Source organism: Carassius carassius, chromosome 45, assembly GCF_963082965.1.
Source record: "Carassius carassius chromosome 45, fCarCar2.1, whole genome shotgun sequence".
Classification (NCBI taxonomy): domain Eukaryota; kingdom Metazoa; phylum Chordata; class Actinopteri; order Cypriniformes; family Cyprinidae; genus Carassius; species Carassius carassius.
This window is the reverse complement of record NC_081799.1, coordinates 12,753,060-12,772,430: the sequence shown is the minus strand read 5'-3', so window position 1 is coordinate 12,772,430 and position 19,371 is coordinate 12,753,060. Positions and strand designations below refer to the sequence as shown.

Below are 19,371 nucleotides of genomic sequence, written 5' to 3'. Positions count from 1 at the left end.
AGCGGAGAATGCAGGCTCAGACAAAAAGGCCAGGCGAGTCCTCAGAGTCACCATGGCATCAGCTCGCAGTGGGGGCATCCGCCGTCAGCGAGCGCGAGCACTGCATGATCTTCACCCAGGCAGGAGACACAGATGACGTACCAGTCTCCCTCGCTGAGTGGGGCTCTGACGAGCCGTAGGAAGGCATCTTAAAAAAGTTGCGAGCTCTTTTACGAGTGTGTGGCGCAGGGCGAACACACACACACACATAAAGAACAGCTTGGATATAACAGAATTGAAAGGATATAGGCGCCGCATAGCGAGGCAGGAACGGCAGGGGAAGGCGGCGATGCCAGCAGCTTCAGAATGGCTCGTCCTGCTGATGTGCTTTCTCAGACGGCGCTTGCTTCCTCCGTGATCCAGCGATGCGTGAGCTTCGCTGAAGAGATGAAAAATCAGGTGAGTCAGCCTTTTCGAGCTCCTTTTATAGGTTGGGCCACACCCGTTTCGGCGCGAAGCGCCCTTATTGGTCTGATGTTGCATCAGCCCGCGCTCGATAGGCTGTGCAGTTGCCGCAGAACAAGCCAATGAGCGAACGAGCCGTCTCGCCTATGGCTGTGTACTGCTGCAAATGCCCTTTACAAAAATAAAAAAATTAAGGATAATTTTTTGCTTCAGTATTTCGTGAAAAGAGACTTTTCCCGTAGCGTCTTAGCTAAGACGCAGTACGAGAGAGCTCTCGTAAGAGAACTCTCCTACAGTCCAGTCAGTCAACATCAGTCGCAACTCGCGCGCACTTATTTAAAGTTTACGTCACTCACTGACGACTAGTGATGTCCGATTCGCGAACGAATCATTCGATTTAACCGGTTCTTCTTAGTGAACCGGTTGAACCAGTTCACCAAATCGAACTGAATCGCTTGAAAAGGTTTGCGTCTCCAATAACCATTAATCCACAAATGACTTAAGCTGTTAACTTTTTTAACGTGGCTGACACTCATGTTTGTACTGGCTACTGTATGCAGGCCACCAGGGCACCATAAATACTTTATTAAAGAGTTTGCTGATTTTACATCCGAGTTAGTTCTGGCTGCAGATAAAGTTTTAATAGTTGGTAATTTTAATATCCATGTTGATAAGGAAAAAGACATAAGAGTTTCTGTTCCTTCTGTTCCGTTGCCTCTGGCTTGCTTATTTGTGGTCACTTCATCTACAGCGATATCGTTGACTTGATTGCAAATAAATGCACAGACACTATTTAAACTGAACAGAGATGACATCACTGAATTCAATGATGAACTGCCTTTAACTGTCATTTTGCATTATTGACTGTTATCCTGCATTATAAAGTTTTCCTAATGAATGTTGTTCATTTGCTTTTTGACTTGACTTGTGTGTAGTTTGTGTTGTTTGTCTGGATGTGGACACACAGCACTATGACTGCAGTCAGCAGAAGAACACACAGCAGAACTAAACACACTACAGCTGCTCTGGAGCTTCTGACCTTCACTGAATCACTTCCTGAACAACACACAGACATGATCTTAGATGATTGAATACAGGGCCATGCAAATACCTTTGGAAGGGCAGGTGCTCAAAGTACACAAAATAAAATTATAAACACAACACTTTTGTTTTTGCCCCCATTTTTCATGAGCTTGACTCAAATATCTAAGACTTTTTCTTTGTACATAAATGGCATATTTCTCTCAAATATTGTTCACAAATCTGTTCACCAAGGACCAAGAGAAAACATTACCGTCTACAGCCGCGAGAGGGCGCTCTCTGTTTATTAGGGGTAGACTACAGGAGCACTGAGCAGCATAGAGCGCCCTCTCACGGCTGTAGACGGTAATGTTTTCTCTTGGTTCATTTCTCTCGGTTCATGTCAAATTAATTTTGATAAATAAGTCGCAGCTGACTATAAGTCGCAGGACCAGCCAAACAATGAAAAAAAGGATGACTTATAGTCCGGTGTTCTGTCGATTTGTCCTACGCTGTCAGTTTTTACTACCTTCCACTAAAACAGTGGGTAGTACAATTCAACAACAAAAAATGCTACTGTAAAGTTATGGTTCATTAATGTCTACACCTACCACAACCCTAAACCTACCCTTACAGTACTGCAAATACAGTAATTATGTGTTATATTTGCGGTTGTAGCTAGAAGGGATACAGCTACAGGAAACCAACAATAAATATTCTTTTCTATCAATTAGATTGCGTTTTTATTAAAGTTTACACCTAACCCAACCCTAAACCTATTCTTATAGTAATGCAGATACATTAAAAATCATTGTTTAGCATGAGAAAAAGGACGCAATATTGATGTGGGCATTCGCACATGTAAACCCGGGTAGGAAAATCTGACGGGTAAGATAAAATGTCAGGACACCGGAAATTGCATCATATAATAATTTGTTGTTTATAGTGTTCATCGTCTGTTTGACTACGTCCTCTTTAGTTATTATTTTTTAAATAATTTCTGCCATTTGCATATAAACTGCAGTCACCACTGATAAGCTACTACAAAATATTGTAGAAACTTAATTTTCTGTAAAGTTGATTTGCAATGATTTGCATTGTAAAAAACGCTATAGAAATAAACTTGAATTGAAACTGAAACTTGAATTGAAATAAAGTACTACAAATGTGTATGTTAAGCACTTCAAAGCTTTAATAGTAAAAAAAAGTATTATCTACATTATAATTAAAAACTAATGCTAAATGATAAGAAAATCCTGGTCTTTAAGTGTTCTTTCCAAAATGTTCTTCTCACAGATCCATTTAAAACTGTCATTACATGGATAGTCATGAAACACTAACGTCATGAAATAAGACACAGCACAATTCTCGCTTGTTTTTCCACCGGGCTGTCCCAACCTCCAGAACCTGCATCAAAAGATCAGCATTAGATGTTCAGTGCTGTTTTCTGTGTGATATGACACTGACTTGAGAATCATTTATTAGATAATAATCAGTTAAGTTCAGTGATTTCTTACCCAGAGGTCAGTGTGCTGTTATCAACCCATTTCCAGTTGCCCTCTTCTTCACTGTCAGTCAGACCAATCCAGAATCCAGTCTTGCCATCTCGCATTTTATCAACAGTTTTCTGAAAAGCATTTGCTTTTTAAGGTGATCCCTTTTTATATAAAAAAACACCACCATATACACAAACACACTTTCCATATTTTTATGCAGACATTCCATAGGTGTAATTATTGTTACACTGTAAAAATTGAATTTTACCTCTTCTCATATATCAATATACAAGTATTACAAGACACACACATGCACATTCATTTCTCACTCACTTGTTCCTCTCTGTTGTTTATGATGATCAGATCTGCTCCTCTCTCTGTACAGTATCTTCTGCTCTCAGTCCAGTTCTTCATCTCAGAGGAAATGTAGTAAAAACTAAATTTATAGTATAACCATCCATCTGTAAGCACAAACAGTTTGAGTATTAGCAATTTATACATAATATAAATTATTTTACAAAGTGTAAAATAGTGTAGTTTATGTGTAGGTAATGTTTGTTTAGTGTATCTCATGATTACCCATTCCATTAAAACACTTCCATGTTTCATTTTTCTCTTGATTTAACTGTTTGTTTAATTGAATATGGTAGCTGTTGTTAGTTAGTAGCTGTTCTCTCTCATCGCTCAGGTTGGCAATGTTGGTCAACATCTGGTTTCTCTCTTCTGTGAGGCTGTTGATCTTGGTTAGTAGCTGATCTCTCTCTTGTGTGTAGTTTGTGTTGTTTGTATGGATGTGGACACACAGCACTGTGACTGCAGTCAGTAGAAGAACACACAGCAGAACCAAACACACTACAGCTGTTCTGGAGCTTCTGATCTTCACTGAATCACTTCCTGTACACCAAAGACTTGATGTTAAATGACTGAACGTGCAAACTGCAACATTTTTTTTAAATCAAAGAAATGACTATGTTTACCTGTACACTGTAATGGTTGCTGTGTGTTTGTCTCTGTCCTTAAGTCATGATCTCTCACACAATCTGCACTCTCATAGATATCTACCGTAATCTCCGCTCTTTCAGACTCAGTTCTGATCACATCTTCATAAATAGCATCAGACATTTCTGCTCTTTTAACGTCCAGCAAAATTAATTTCTGCTAATTCTAATCATTGTTCTCTTCACATTGACCGTTCTCTGCTTTCAGTTTTCATTCAGGTTTGGCATGAGATGCTAAAAGCTCACATACTTCTCTCTTACTGAAAAGTGGAAAGACCACCCATTTTCTGTTCTCTATTTTTTTGACCAACTCAGTCATCTCTTATTTTATTTCTGTGCTTTTGATTTCTTACTACTGGGATACAGTGAAGAGAGGGCAGGAAATGACTGAAAAGAGAAGGGAGTGGGACAAGGAATCTTTTTGTAGTGTCAAATACTAAATACAGCTGATTTGCAGCACAATCATACATTTCCACATAATTTCAGTTCACTGAAGCTGCTGCTTGATTCTATTTGACACCATGTGATGTCCAACTCTTTAGTAAAAAAAAAAAGCCAATTATCTGTTCTTGCAAGAAAAATTGGCATTCCTCTGTGATGCTGCATGTATCACTTCTCACAGGAGCTTCAGAACATGCTTCAAAAGAGCTCTTAAATTATTTTTGAATGTTACATGCAGCTAAAGGTAGCATCCGTTAACTGAAGGCACGCTGTTTGCATCTGCTGTGATGACAGCTTCAGTTGTGCAGACTATTTAAAAAGGATACATACACAAATAAAATGACAGTGTTTGCTCAAAATGAACTAAAATGAAAAACAGGTTTGAGGTTCAGTCTGTGGTGATTGAATCTAATGAAATATGATTAACGATCAGCCTAATGGCACTTGTGTAGCAACATATACTAATGCTGAACGTTTTTCTTGTGTCGTTTCCTGTCCATGTTTGTGGTTTCTTGATTCTATTTTAAACATCAGTTAAAACAGCAACATGAAACTGATGCGAAGGCTAAGTGTTAATCTCAAATAAAGTGATATTTATACCACCGCATCAGTCAGGTCTTTTGTCTTCAGATCATTCTATGCATGTGTGCGTCAGTAACAGGTAAGTATTGTGTTCCTTTGAAGGATGAGCCAACGAAACAGTAAGTATTGTGCTCCTCCATACTCTACTTATGTATAAGCTGGATGCACATGATTACTGTTCTGTTTGTTTGGGGGAAGAGCACGCGGTTCTGGCTTTAGAGACGGCCGAGTGCGAGCATTGTGAACTGCTCTCAGTGAAGATGCTTCGTGCTCGTCTGAACTATTTCAGACCGCACCCACCTTTTTGAAGGGCTCTTGTACGGATCTGCGTGACAAGCGAGCGATGGGCTCGCCATGAGGAGCCCGTCTATGAGCGTTCCTTTTGCGAGAGGTTACTCGCACGGTGGGGTTGCAGCTTAATTGGCCACACGAACAAAAGACCCCCAAACTTAATAAGCTGGAGGATAGGTTTCTGACCTCCATGATGAGACTGTCGAAGTCATGGAGCAAACCGTATACTTTCCCGCATCTTTGGGCCCTCGACGTTGACTTTTTCAACTATCGTGGATACAAAGTTAAGGGGGTATTTGGAGATGCCTCGGGTTGAAGAGACGCTTGCGAGCTATCTCTCACCCGAATCCGCATCCTCGGTTAAGAAACCTACTCTCCCCAGTTTCAGGGAATCTGTAACATGCATTTCTTTTCAGAAACTAGTGATTCTCTCGGTCACCTCTTGGAAACTAGCGGTGCTGAGAGGCTTGCTACCTCTACGGAGGTCTATAGAGCAGCTAGTACAGTCGTCCCCTGCCGGTCCGCTGCTTCAGGGCACTGAGCTAGTGGCTCTGGGCACACGAGGAAGCAGTCGCTACCTCTACGGAGGTCTCTAGAGCAGCTAGTACGGTCATCCCCTGGTGGTCCGCCGCTTCAGGGCACCGAACTAGTGACTAATATTGACTAATAATAAATACTGCATTTGCTGCTCTCTGTGTCGGAGGCAGTTTTACTTTTTTGATAGATTAAGGAAAACGTTTCATAAAAATTTCAAACTTTTAAAAATATTTTTCATATTTTCATATCTTAGTGTCCTCCTGTGATGATATGCATTAAGCATATGTGTAAACACTGTATGTTTTGTCCTAATATAGTTATAAACATTTATTGAAAAGTTCTCTGTTCAGTTACAGGACCGTTAGTCATTCTGTTTTGATGCTCTTATATCTGGGCTTCTTTTTGCAAATCTTTTGTGTTAGTCTTTTTTGTATCTTTTTTTTTTTTACCTCACACAGGAATTTGGCATCCTGAGTAACGACACCGCTTTTGTAACGGATAATGGCTCAAATGTGGTTGCAGCATTCAAGGATTATGTCCGACTCTCCTGTGCTGGCCATAATATCAACTTAATATTAAAACATGTATTTGACCACTTGGACGAGGACAACCCAGTGCACAGCAACATCATCAAGCTGTTTAAGGACACAAAGACCCTTGTCACACACTTCAAAAGAGCAGGGTAAAATAGCATACAATTTTATGTCTTCCTGGTAAAGCTGCTTATATAATTTGAAAGAAATTAAAGTGAAATAAATAAAAAGAAGCTACTGTAATTTATACCTGCACAGGTCTTTGTTTTTTTTTTACTCAATTTTAAATAAATCTCTTTTTTTAAATAAATGTTGTTTTCCCAAAAGAGAGGCCAATGAATTGGAATTTATGTCACCGTAACATCCATTTTTCTTGTGCAATCTCTTTATATTTTAGGTTGCAAAAAGCACTGGACCAGTCACTGAAGCAATCTGTGGAGACGAGGTGGAATACCAGACTAGCAATGCTCCAATCTGTTAATGATGCTCTGAGATCTGGGAGGCTGCATGACATCCTGCTTCGCCGAAACGAGCTCCGTTACCTCAACAACATAGACTGCGAACTTCTTGAAGACATCATCCAACTCCTGAAACCTTTCGATTAGGCTACCAGGAATCTCTCCACTGATCAGACACCTACCCTTCACCTTGTCCTCCCGACCAAGGCTACTCTACTGAGGGGTATGTCGATCTAGAATGGAGACAGTGTGATTGTAAAAGAGGTAATACAATACATTTCTGATTTTTATTTAGTTGGTGGTCATTCAAGTAGCAAACATAAGCACAGTGCAATGATGTTGCATGTATCGTCATGCTCCTCCTCCCCTAGCTGAAAGGGAAGTTAGCCCAGGCAGTGGAGATGAAATTCAAAGTCCATCTGTACCATAAGGTAGCCACAGCTCTCTCTCCTAGCCTGAGGAGTTTCTTAAGGAAAACTCTCAACGGTCAGGAGTGTGAGGAGGTCATCAGCACCCTGACAGCACTCACAGAAACGGCAGGGACAGAGGAGAGAGTGAGAGGCCTTGTGGAGAAAGAGGGTGAATAACACTAGCATCAACAGCATTTGCAGAGCAAATGACAAAATTTATTTTCATTTATTTAGAGTGAGACACACATACAGGACAGGTGTGAGGATTACCTTATAGGTAATGTTTAATATAGGTGTGTTAGACAATTGAGTATGTTAGACTACAAAAAACTAGATTGTAAATGACAATGTTCTATAAGAATCTGTCTTTTTTCCTGAAGATCCACCCCCAGAGCAAGGAGCTACGGAGGTGCATAACTTCTCTGCAAGTTGTGTAGAAGAGGATGAGAGGAAGGAGGACAGTGGTGATATGGAGTCACATGGTCGCCAGTTGGTGCTGCAATACATGAGTGACACTAAGTTGACACGTTTCCAGTGTCTTCTTGACTTCTGGCGGGAGATGTCAGGTGGGCTCGTACCAGTTGCCAAGAGGCTGCTAGCTATCCCCGCAACAAGTACTCCTTCTGAGCGTAGCTTCAGTGTTGCGGGAAGACTGATAGAGGAGAGGCGTTCTACCCTCAATCCAGAAAATGTAGATGCACTTTTGTTCCTACACAGCAACATATAACTAAGATGGACTCATTATGCAAGAGCATAATTGATGAAAATCGTTAACATGTAATTTAAAAAAAACTATAAATGTAAACTATAAATGTATTGTTTACTCAACAATAAATGAGTAAAATGCAGCTTTGTGTGCTGTTTGGGTTTATTAAACTATTGTAGACATGGTGTGAACTATGTACTGTTTTTCTTTTATTTGCTGTCTTCCATTTTCTGGAGAAAATCTAGAAACAGGGGCTCAGCAGCTGGTCTAAAACAGGATGGAGAGCAGATTAAATCAAATTCTATGTATTAACTAAACACTAATTGAAGAAAAAAATATATGGGAGCGGTACAGGAGCGGGAGTCAGTTTAAACAGGAGTGGGATGGGAGTGGGAGTCAATTTACCAGGAGCGGGATGGGATGGGATTATTTTTTAAACTTTGGTCTGGGAGTGGGATGGGACAAGATTTCTTTCTATGGGAGTGGGACGGGACAGGAGTGAAAATCCACTCCCGTGCCATTCTCTACTCTAGGCGCACTAAGCTTCGTCGAGCCACACCGGCGAGCGATTCTCTCAGTTACCACCTGGAAACTAGCGGTGCTGAGAGGCTCGCTCCCTCTACGGAGGTCTCTAGAGCGGCTAGTATAGTCATCCCCTGCCGTTCCGCCGCTTCAGGGCACTGAGCTATTGGCTCTAGGCACACAAGGAACTCTGGGCACACGAGGAAACGGTCGCTACCTCTACGCAGGTATCTAGAACAGCTAGTACGGTCGTCCCCTGCCAGTCCGCCGCTTCAGGGAACCGAACTAGTGGCTCTAGACGCACTAAGCTTCGTCGAGCCACAGTGGCAAGTGATTCTCTCAGTTACCACCTGAAAACTAGCGGTGCTGAGAGGCTCGCTACCTCTACGGAGTGTCTCTAGAGCGGCTAGTACAGTCCTCCCCTGCCGTTCCGCCGCTTCAGGGCACTGAACTATTGGCTCTAGGCACACAAGGAACTCTGGGCACACGAGGAAGCGGTCGCTACCTCTACGCAGGTATCTAGAACAGCTAGTACGTTCGTCCCCTGCCGGTCCGCCGCTTCAGGGCACCGAACTAGTGGCTATAAGCGCACTAAGCTTCGTCGAGCCACAGCGGCAAGCAATTCTCTCAGTTACCGCCTGGAAACTAGCGGTGCTGAGAGGCTCGCTACCTCTACGGAGGTCTCTAGAGCAGCTAGTATAGTCGTCCCCTGCTGGTCCGCCGCTTCAGGTTACTGAGCTAGTGGCTCTGGGCACATGAGGAAGCGGTCGCTACCTCTACGGAGCTCTCTAGAGCAGCTAGTACGGTCGTCCCCTGCCAGCCCGCCGCTTCAGGGCACCGAACTAGTGGCTCTAGGCGCACTAAGCTTTGTCGAGCCACGTCGGTGAGCGATTCTCTCAGTTACTGCCTGGAAACTAGCGGTGCTGAGAGGCTCGCTACCTCTACGGAGGTCTCTAGAGCAGCTAGTACAGTCATCCCCTGCCGGTACGCCACTTCAGGGCACTGAGCTAGTGGCTCTGGGCACACGAGGAAGCGGTCGCTACCTCTACGGAGGTCTCAGTGCCCTCAGGAGATCATTCTGCCAACCCTGCCGGTGTTTCAGGGCGCAGCAATCTCCAGCGAGTGCTTCTCTTAGTTACGGCCTGGAAACTAGCGGTGCTAAGAGGCTCACTACCTCTACGGAGGTCTCTAGAGCAGCTAGTACGGTCTTCCCCTCCCGGTCCGCCGATTCAGGGCACCGAGCTAGTGGCTCTAGGCACACAAGGGAGCGTTCACCCCTTCTCATTACCCTCACAAAACCCCTCCATCCCCGCCACTTCTTGTGCTTCGGGGGGCGGTGGTTTTCCAGCAAGATGTTAGATGTTCCCGTGTTTCCTGTCGTCGTTCAGGACACGGAACATCCAACATCCCCTTAAAAGGAAGTGTTAAAATTGGTACCACTCTCAGAGAGTCTGGCAGCGTGGAACGTCTGGCGGGCATTTCTGCGGGGGTATTGAGCACAGTACGGATAGGATACAGGATCCAATTTATTGATACAGGTACTGTCTCAATAGCTACAGACTCTTTTGGGAAAAGAGACCATAGAACATGTTCCTTGTCCAAGGAGCGAGTCGGGCTATTACAGCAGATACTTGCTGGTTCCCAAAAAGGGTGGAGGAGTGCACCCAATCTTGGGTCTTCGAGCAGATGCCTCCCTAATGGGCTGGGGAGCGGTCTTGGATGGCCACCCAGCTCAAGGGGAATGGGGTGGTCATCAGCTCGATTGGCACATCAATTGCCTCGAGCTGATGGCCGTATTCCTGGCTCTGAAATAGCTCCTCTATCGTTTGAGGGGCTGTCATGTCCTAGTACGGGTGGAAAACACAGCGACAGTCTCTTATATAAATCACCAGGGGGGTCTGCGCTCACGCAATCTCAACAAGATAGCGAGGCAGATTTTTCTTTGGGCCCAGGACAGGCTCCTGTCACTCAAGGCAGTTGACATTCCAGGACATTTGAATGTGGGAGCAGATTTACTGTCCAGACAGGCATTACCGATGGGGGAATGGTAACTCCACCCGGAGGTAGTGAAACAGATTTGGAGAAAATTTTACGAAGCAGAGGTGGACCTCTTCGCCTCCCATCAGACAGCGCAATGTCCCCTCTACTTCTGGGTCTGGATGCGATGGCGCACTCATGGCCCAAAATGTGCCTGTATGCGTTTCCTCCAGTCTCTCTGCTCCCGGGAGTCCTAGCCAGAGTTCGCCAACAAAGGTCTTGTCTCTTGCTGATAGCGCCACGTTGGCCGAACAGAGTATGGTTGTATGTATGGAGTATGGCCATGGGCGATTCCAGAGAGGAGGGACCTTCTGTCTCAGGCAGGGGGCACTATATTCCATCCCAGGCCCGACCTGTGGGATCTTCACGTTTGGCCCCTGAGGGGTACCAACTGAGGAACACAGGGCTGTCGCCAGAGGTTATGGATACCATTCTTAGTGCTAGGGCTCCCTCCACCAGACAGACTTATGCTGGTAAATGGGGTGTCTTTGACAAATGGTGTGTGGTACACAATGTTGATCCAGTCAACTGCCACATTGCTTCAGTTCTGGACTTCATGCAAGAGAAATTGTCAACAGGCACATGTCCTGCTACTCTTAAGGTTTATGTGGCCGCTATTTCGGCTTGCCACGCCTTGATTGACGGGATGCCACTTGGGAGACACCCTCTGCTCTCTCGCTTCCTTCATGGGGCCAGACGACTGAGTCCTGCACTAAAGACCAGGATGCCTTCTTGGGACTTAGCTATAGTTCTCGAGGGTCTGGTTGAAACCCCCTTTGAACCTTTAGAGTCAGCGTCTGATAAACTTCTGACTTTGAAAATGTTTTTTCTCATGGCAATAACTTCTTTGAAGAAAATTGGGGATATGCAGGCTCTCTCTGTCTCACCATCATGCTTAGACTTTGCCCCAGGTAGGGTAAAAGTGATTTTGCATCCTCATCCTGATTACCTGCCGAAGATTCTGTTTTCGGCTGTACATCCGGTCATTCTAGAGGCCTTCTGCCCTCCACCGTTCACAACGCCGGAGCAGGAGAAATCTTATAGACTCTGTCCAGTCCGTGCTCTTCAGGCTTACGTCCACCGCACTTTCCAGTGGCATAAGTCAGAGCAGCTGTTTGTCTGTTATTGTGGTGGTAACAGAGGAGCAGCTGCCACCAGGCAGACCATGTCTCACTGGGTCAGGGATGCTATTGCTTTGGCTTATGAGGTGCGCGGTCAAGCTTCGCCTATAGGTCTTAGAGCTCACTCCACAAGGGTGTCGGTTCCTCTAGTGCTTTAGCAAGGGGTGCCCCCTTACAACAGGTTTGTGATGCATCTCGTTCCGCTTTCTCAGAGAACAAGGTTACAGTTAAGTAACCGGTACGTTCTGTTGACCATTTATTCTATTTCCCCCCCACCATTTTAATCACCTTTATATTAGTGGTGTCAACTGATTTAAAAAAAAAAATAATAATAATAATAATTAATCACACATTTTTCTGTAACTAATCATTATTAATCTTACCTATACATTTTCTTAAATGTTATATTGCACTAATTTAACAATGAAATTCCAAAATAATGTAGAAACAACAGAGACGTATATTGTTTTATGTCATCTCTTTACAATGTCATCTCTTTACAAATTACTATGGAAGCAATATCAATAATGTTACTGATGTCTCCATTAAATAACTTTTCATTTAACACTTCATAATTTTAACACTTAATAGTCTTTAAAAATCTCATCACTAATGGCATGTGTTTGTCTTTATTTCATGACATCTAAACAGAATTTCACTATCTATAATGATCTATTATATAAACTATTTGAAGCTAGTACACTCTTAGCTCCTTTAGTCTTCTTGTTAATGGCAGTTACAGGACTGAGAACAAGCTAACAAATATGATACATGAATAAGTTAGTCACTTTAAAGCTTTATTAATAACAAAAATTAGCCTATATATATATCTTGATCAAAAAAGTTGTATATTGTAGCAGAAATTACTCGAACCAGACAAATTAAAGAGTCGATCAGGGCTGTGGCTGAAACACGAGCTGAATTCCTCAGTAAGGCAACAGGAAGTCATAAAACATTCTGTGCCACAAGTCCCAAGCAAGATAACCAACCAACCAAAGCTTTCACAGAACAGCTTTCAACATTAACACCACTAGAACAATTATTGACAATTTCAATTCGGAGAAGAGATTTGTCAAATTTGTTGTTCGTAATTAAAATGCAACGCTGGACATCACATGTAAACCCATGAGAGTTAAAACACTTCCATTGACGGGGAAGAACCAGACCAAAAGAACCAGACTGAAATTCCTAAGGGGGAAGGGACTTTGAACCTCTGGTCTCCACAGAAGTCTTTGTCAAGAGAATGGCAAATAAACTGTCTTTTGTACATATATATAGACCACAATGAACTCAAAAGGACTTATAAATGAATCAGTCCATCGCTTAACTCCATATTCATTTATATGTAACCCACACATTTGACTATCATGTTATAATCACTTATTGTGTATGTCTTTTAATAACTATGGGATAACTTAAGGATTCATAATCATGTTTGGTATGTTTGTGATGGAAACTGCTTGCTTGAAATAGTCCTGACAATCAAATATTTCTCAAATGTATCATAAATATGTTATAGGAATCATGTCCAAAATTATACCCTGCAAGAGCGGGAAAATTCTGACCACATGCTTGGTAAGATAAACATATGATTTATGATACCCCCGAGCCAAGACTATATCTGATTGGTCAAGACAACTTTTGAGGTGTGGCCAACAGGCCAGTTTAAATACCCGGGACACCATAAAATCTTGCTTTTAGTCTCTAGCTATGCTTCTGCTATTAGTCATGTCTGCTTTTAGTTTGCTTTTAGCTTTGCTTCTTAGCTTTAGCTTTAAGCCATGCTGTTTGTCATCATTGTTCTTTGAGCGCGGTCCCAGCGTGCTTCAGCCTGCACGCCTGCTGCTACTTAGCCACGATGAGAAGGAACACCACCTAGTCTCGTCAAACTTTATTTCTTTTCTTTTCCGTTTGAGAGTTTCGTGTTCTGAGTTAAGTTTTGTAACGCCGTCTGACCTCGTCTGCGCGTTCAACTTCAACCAGCCCACACAACTCTGCACCTTCAGCCAACCCCCACCACGGACCTTCCCAAGACGTCACTTCAGCGACTACTGAACTTCCAGCCAATCAGCGACAACTTTACACAGGCAATGTACCTTCAGACATTTGTGCTGGTGTATCTAATATAATTTTAACCTCATTGAGGAACTCAATGCGAGGGTTGATTAAGTGATTGATGGCTGTTCATGTCTATGCAATTTAACGTATTGCTGTAAACTTGGGATTCCATATTTCCATTCTCTTAAACTCATCTTTCCCTAACTTTTGATCTTCCTGTAACTTGTGTGAATGTGTGCGTGCGTGCGTGCGTTTATGTGTTAATTTAGTTTATATGTCTTAGATTTATCTAATAAAGCCTTATTAATATTGAAAAGAGAAGTATCTTGTGTTTTGTGCTTATAAGTTAATGTCTTAAACTGCCGATCTTGTTACTGTGCTAATTGATAGTGTTTTCACTATAGTTTGGATATTAATATTCAGCGCAGATTTGATGTTAAACGGCTCGTTCAGTGAATCGCAGGGCGTCTCAGTGATCAGCCGTGAAACAGTGATTCTGTTAAAATTCCCTTTAAAATCTTAAATGATTCCCTTTGAGCTAAATTGACCTGTTTCCCTTACAATATTATAGCTTTATGAGGAACTTTTGTCCCCACAACATAATGAATACCAGAGCACACACACGCACATGGACACACACACTCACATACTTGTTCCTCTCTGTTGTTTATAATGATCAAGGCCCCGTTTACACGATGGGAAAATGCAGATATTTCCCTGCGTTTTGGCCTGTCATTTACACGAAAACGCCGTTTTTATCCCTGAAAACGATTATTTCTAAAAACACCGGCCAAAGTGGAGATTTCTGAAAATGCCGGTTATGTGTTGCCGTGTCAACTGGGAGAAACGGGGTTTTAGGTTCTCAAATGTCACATTATGCGCCAGAAAATGCTTAACGTCATGCGAGCGCCCTATGTTTAGAGTTTGTTTGGGTAATGTTACTGTTTGATCATGGATGCTGTTAAGGTGGTACTCATTTTACGTTTGTGCAAACGCTTTTGGTCTGTTTGCATCTGCAAACACAACTGCTATGTTGTTTTGAAAGGAACAGGAAGTTGCTCGATTTTGAGGATTCTGATTGGCTTGCATGGCTTTATCCTTCTCCCTACACTGCCGCCCATAGGTTTGGCAAAGTTATAATGGCGCTCGACGGCGTATTTATGCGGGTTGATGTAAATGACAACTTTTTTGAAAACGATGTTGTGTGCACGATGTTATTTTTGAAAACGGAGGGGGGGAAATATTCGTTTCTCTAAATACCCGGCTATGTGTAAATGTGGCACAAATCTGCTCCTCTCTCTGTCCAATCTCTGATTGGTGAAATATATCTGTAATATCCTTTAGTGCCAGATTTATGCCTACTTTTTTCTGTGAATATTCAATTCAAGAAATGAGAGCAATGAGAATGAAGGGAGAATATGTGTTAATTATACATTTGTCCAATATTATTTTGATAGTGTGACTTTCTATTGCACTTTGATAGTTTTCTTTGCTGTTTATCCTTTTGTAGGATTGATGTTACCTTAGTAAATGATGGGGCTGTCTGCATATTTCATTGTTTTTAGTTTAAATTTACAGAGATCTGACAGAGATGTTTGAGGACTGACTGCGAATGCTCTGAGGTGAACTCGATCAATGTCTGTGATGAAATAGTTTGTGGACGGTACGATTTTAATAGATTTGATTGAGTCTATGTGTTCTGCTCTGTACCATGCCACTATTCCCCCTGAGTCTCTGACCTGTGTCACCCCTCTTAGTATTTCTCTAAACCCAATTGGGCAGACAATGGACAAATCTCTTGCATTCCATGTGTAACCAGCGGACTCGGAGACAGAAGGTTAGTATGAACTGGTATGATTTATTGAAGCAAGAGAGCGATGAGAATGAAGGGGAGATCAACAGGTGAGCGGATCCATAAAGGTGTTTAAAAATCTCTTATCTCTTACAGGAGAACTGGAAGGCCGACAGATAAGGCGATGGGGTACACACCTCAGTGAAGACGTAGAAGTTATTCTTGGAAGGAGATCAGAGGAGATATTCGCTGGAGATGAGGAGATATTCGCTGGAGAGGAGGTCAACTAGTCGATGCTAGTATCTAGACTAGAGGCAGCTAGTGAGACTGAGGTGCATGCTTATATGGTGGTTGATGGGTGAGTGAATTACCAAAAGGTGCCGATGATTAAAACTCAGGAGATGGGGTGCGCTGTGATTGGCTGGGGAATGAGCCTGACCGATTTGTTACCCCTCATCCACGGCCCGCTCCTGAGGGCTGAATACCTCGACGACGTGGTGGTCCTCCTCTACCCCGTGGCGCTGGGCGATCAGGATGTTTTGTGTGGAATTCCTCCAGAAGTACGGGGTCTAGAATATCGTCTCTAGGGACCCAGGAGTGTTCTTGGGGAGCATAGCCTTTCAAGCTGACTAGGTATTCTAATCTACCACCACATTTAGTGATGGATTTATAGATGGATCCTTCTTCCAGGAATAACAGAAGAGAGGGTTCCTCTGTCTGGTCAGGCTCTGTGGAAACAGGAGAAGGAAAGGGTTTAAGGTGTGAAAGGTGGGGTGAATCTTATATTGTGGTGGAAGTTGTAGTTTGTAGGTGATGGGATTGGTCTGTTCCAAGATGTTGAAGGGGCCGACGAATCTGGGACTTAGCTTCTTGCAGGGCAGCCATAGCCTGATGTCCCGGGTGAACAGCCAGACCTTCTGACCGGGTTGGTAAGTGGGGACTGTAGCTCTGCGAAGGTCGGCTGTCATCTTCTGCCTGGGCAACGGTGGGCCTCAACCCAGACACTCTCTTGCTCTCCTGTAACCAGTAATCAATGGCAGGAACATCTGAGGGCTCTCCTGACCAGGGAAATAGTGGGGGCTGGTAACTGAGCACTCATTGAAAAGGTGTGAGACCTGTTGATGGTTGGTGGAGGGAGTTTAGGGCGTACTCGGCCCAGCCCAGGAACTGGTTCCAGGAGTCCTGGTGGCCATGGCAGAAGGTTCTCAGGAAGCGTCCAACTTCTTGTATCTTACGTTCAGTCTGTCCATTAGACTGGGGGTGATAACCAGAGGAGAGACTTACGGTCACACCTAGTAGCTTGAAGAATGACTTCCATAGATGTGATATAAATTGTGGTCCACAATCAGATGCAATGTCTTCTGGTAAGGCATATTGTCTGAAGACCCATTTGGATAAAAGTTCTGTTGTCTCCAGAGTGGTGGGTAGACCCTTGAGAGGAATGAGGCGACAGAACTTGGAGAATCGATCAATTATAACTAGTATACAGTTCTTACCATTATAAGGGGTTAGGTTGAAGTCAACTCCTAGGTGTGACCAGGGACAGTTGGGTATGGGCAATGGGTACAATTTGCCGGCAGGGAGGTGATGGGAGCTCTTGGAAATGGCACACTCGGAACAACCTTGCACAAACCTTTTCACATCTTTTACCATGTTGGGCAAGGAACTGGTTCCAGGAGTGTTCAACAGATGGAACTGGCAGCAGAGGTTTCCGGAGATGAAGTTTCCTGCTGACCTCAAAGCAGGACCTGTCAGGGTGGATATAATGAAGGGAATCTTTGAGTGTTCAGTAGGATACAGTTGTGATTGCATTTCTAGTGCTAGTGAACAATGCAGCAAGAACCTGTTGCATTCTTCCGCCATGCCAAAGAAGGGCTCTGGTCTGACCACAGGGCGGTGGTGCCGATGGATTGTTGCAGTACCCTCCGAAGTGAGTCAACAAGCTCCTAGAATGGGTCCAGTTTGCTCATCCTGTAGTTCTGTAGCGGTCCGATCTTCTTTAACCAGCAGACTCGGTGACAGAAGGTCAGTATGAACTGGTATGATTTATTGAAACAAGAGAGTGATGATAATGAAGGGGAGATCAACAGGTGAGCAGATCCCTAAAGGAGACAGTTACTTAGAGATTGATTGGGTGTTTGAAGATCTCTTATCTCTTACAGGAGAACTGGAAGGCCGACAGATAGGGCGATGGGGCACACACCTCAGTGAAGACATACTTGTAGGAGTTAGTCTTGGAAGGAGATCAGAGGAGAGGAGGTAGGGAGACAAGTATGAGATGATGTGTCGATGCTAGTAACTAGACTAGAGGCAGATTCCACTGTGTAGTCATGAGACAGCTAGTGAGACTGAGGTGCGTGCTTATAAGTGGTGGTTGATGGATGAGTGAATTACCAACAGTTGCCTGACTGATTTGTGACACCATGTTTCTTGTAGCATTAAAATGTCAGAATTATGAATTTCTCTGTTAAAATCTGAGTGTTGGATCCTAACACCAAAAATGGAGGACCTAAATCTTGAATATTCCAACATAACATTTTTAAGGAATATGAGCCCATTGATCATCTTTGTTATTTATAAAACAAGACAAACATCAGTATGCTGAAATGACTGTTCAAGTAGAATATTTAGAATATTATGATTTATATCTAAAAATGTATTTTAAAATATATATAATATACACATACACACTGTCTAACTCTGTTTCATGTCTGTGTGTGTTTCATTTCGCTCATCTGTTCCATGTTATGTTTATTTCCTTATTTGGTCTTCCTGTTCCTGTCCTGTTTGTTTTATCATTTTGTTCCAGGCATTCCCAATTCTGTTCCTTTGTTCCCAGGTGTGTCCCATTAGTTTCAGTGTATTTGAAGTGTGCTCTGCCTCCCATTTCCCATATGGTACTGTTCGTCTCACCTTAGTGCTACGTGTGCTTTCCTGTTGTTCAATAAAGTTCTATGTTTATTGGAATCTTCAACGAATCCTTGCTCCAGCACAGTAAACACGCATGACAGAATGCCAGACCAGAGACAATAAGAGGCACCCCTTCTCCCCGTGTTTGTTTTTTTAGTTTTGAAAGTGTTTTGTCCGAAAAGAATGCCGGCCGTTCTTGAGTCAATTCGCCGGTTGTGCCGTTGTCAAGCATGAAATGTCTGCTCTATCATGGCCTCTTAAGTTCCCTAGTTCGCCATGGTTCCCCGAGTCCCTTGATCCACCATGGCTTACCGAGCTCCTGGCTCCGCCATGGCTTCCCGAGCTGCCCAATTTGCCATGGCCTCCCTGTTGGATATTATGTGGCATGAGGATGCACCTTCCGGGAGGTGGGAGTAATGCCAGTTCTTCCCTGGTTTCAGCTCTTGTGCTCAACTAAAATGTTAGTGCAACTCTTTGTAATACCACGAGTTGAGTATAGCATGAGGTGGTAAAAGCTGGTTTACTCTCTCTCTAAAAGGTGTGAAAGCCGTCCATTTTTCAAGGACTCTTGATTCTGACTAACCCAAAGACATAACTTCTATTTTTCCATTTTCTTTTTGGGTGTTTGCCTCACTACAAAGATACAGTAAAAATGGGACATGAAATGATTGAAGAGAGAAGGGGGTAGGACAGGGATTCTGTTCCTCATAGTCTCACATACTAAGTACAACAGTGTTGTTGCACAGTCATACATTATCATGTCACTGTGGAAGCTGCTATTTAATTATATTTTTAACACCTTATGCATTAGAGAGACATGAAACTGATGTCGGTTTAAAGTGTGACAACATGTGACATCCAACACGGTGAAAAAAGGTTGTTGTTTTTTCTTAGCACATTTTAATTGTACAAAACAGTAATGATTTTGTATTAATTTACATTGCATCAAATTTACAATGTTTATATTTACTTAATATTTAATGTGTTATATGTATGTATTTTTCTATGTATGTTT

The 19,371-nt window shown here is 43.0% G+C and overlaps 1 protein-coding gene across 1 annotated transcript; it reads right to left on the bottom strand.

Annotated features, from left to right (window-relative positions):
• Positions 1 to 2,641: 2,641 nt before the first annotated feature.
• LOC132127642 (CD209 antigen-like protein E) lies at positions 2,642 to 4,205 on the bottom strand. The gene is made up of 5 exons (XM_059539620.1): positions 3,938 to 4,205; positions 3,540 to 3,854; positions 3,294 to 3,421; positions 2,982 to 3,091; positions 2,642 to 2,871 (listed from the first exon to the last, which is right to left on the bottom strand). The coding sequence occupies exons 1-5, from the start codon at positions 4,080 to 4,082 to the stop codon at positions 2,703 to 2,705; spliced, it is 867 nt and encodes a 288-aa protein (XP_059395603.1). The 5' UTR covers positions 4,083 to 4,205; the 3' UTR covers positions 2,642 to 2,702.
• Between the last annotated feature and the right edge of the window lie 15,166 nt (positions 4,206 to 19,371).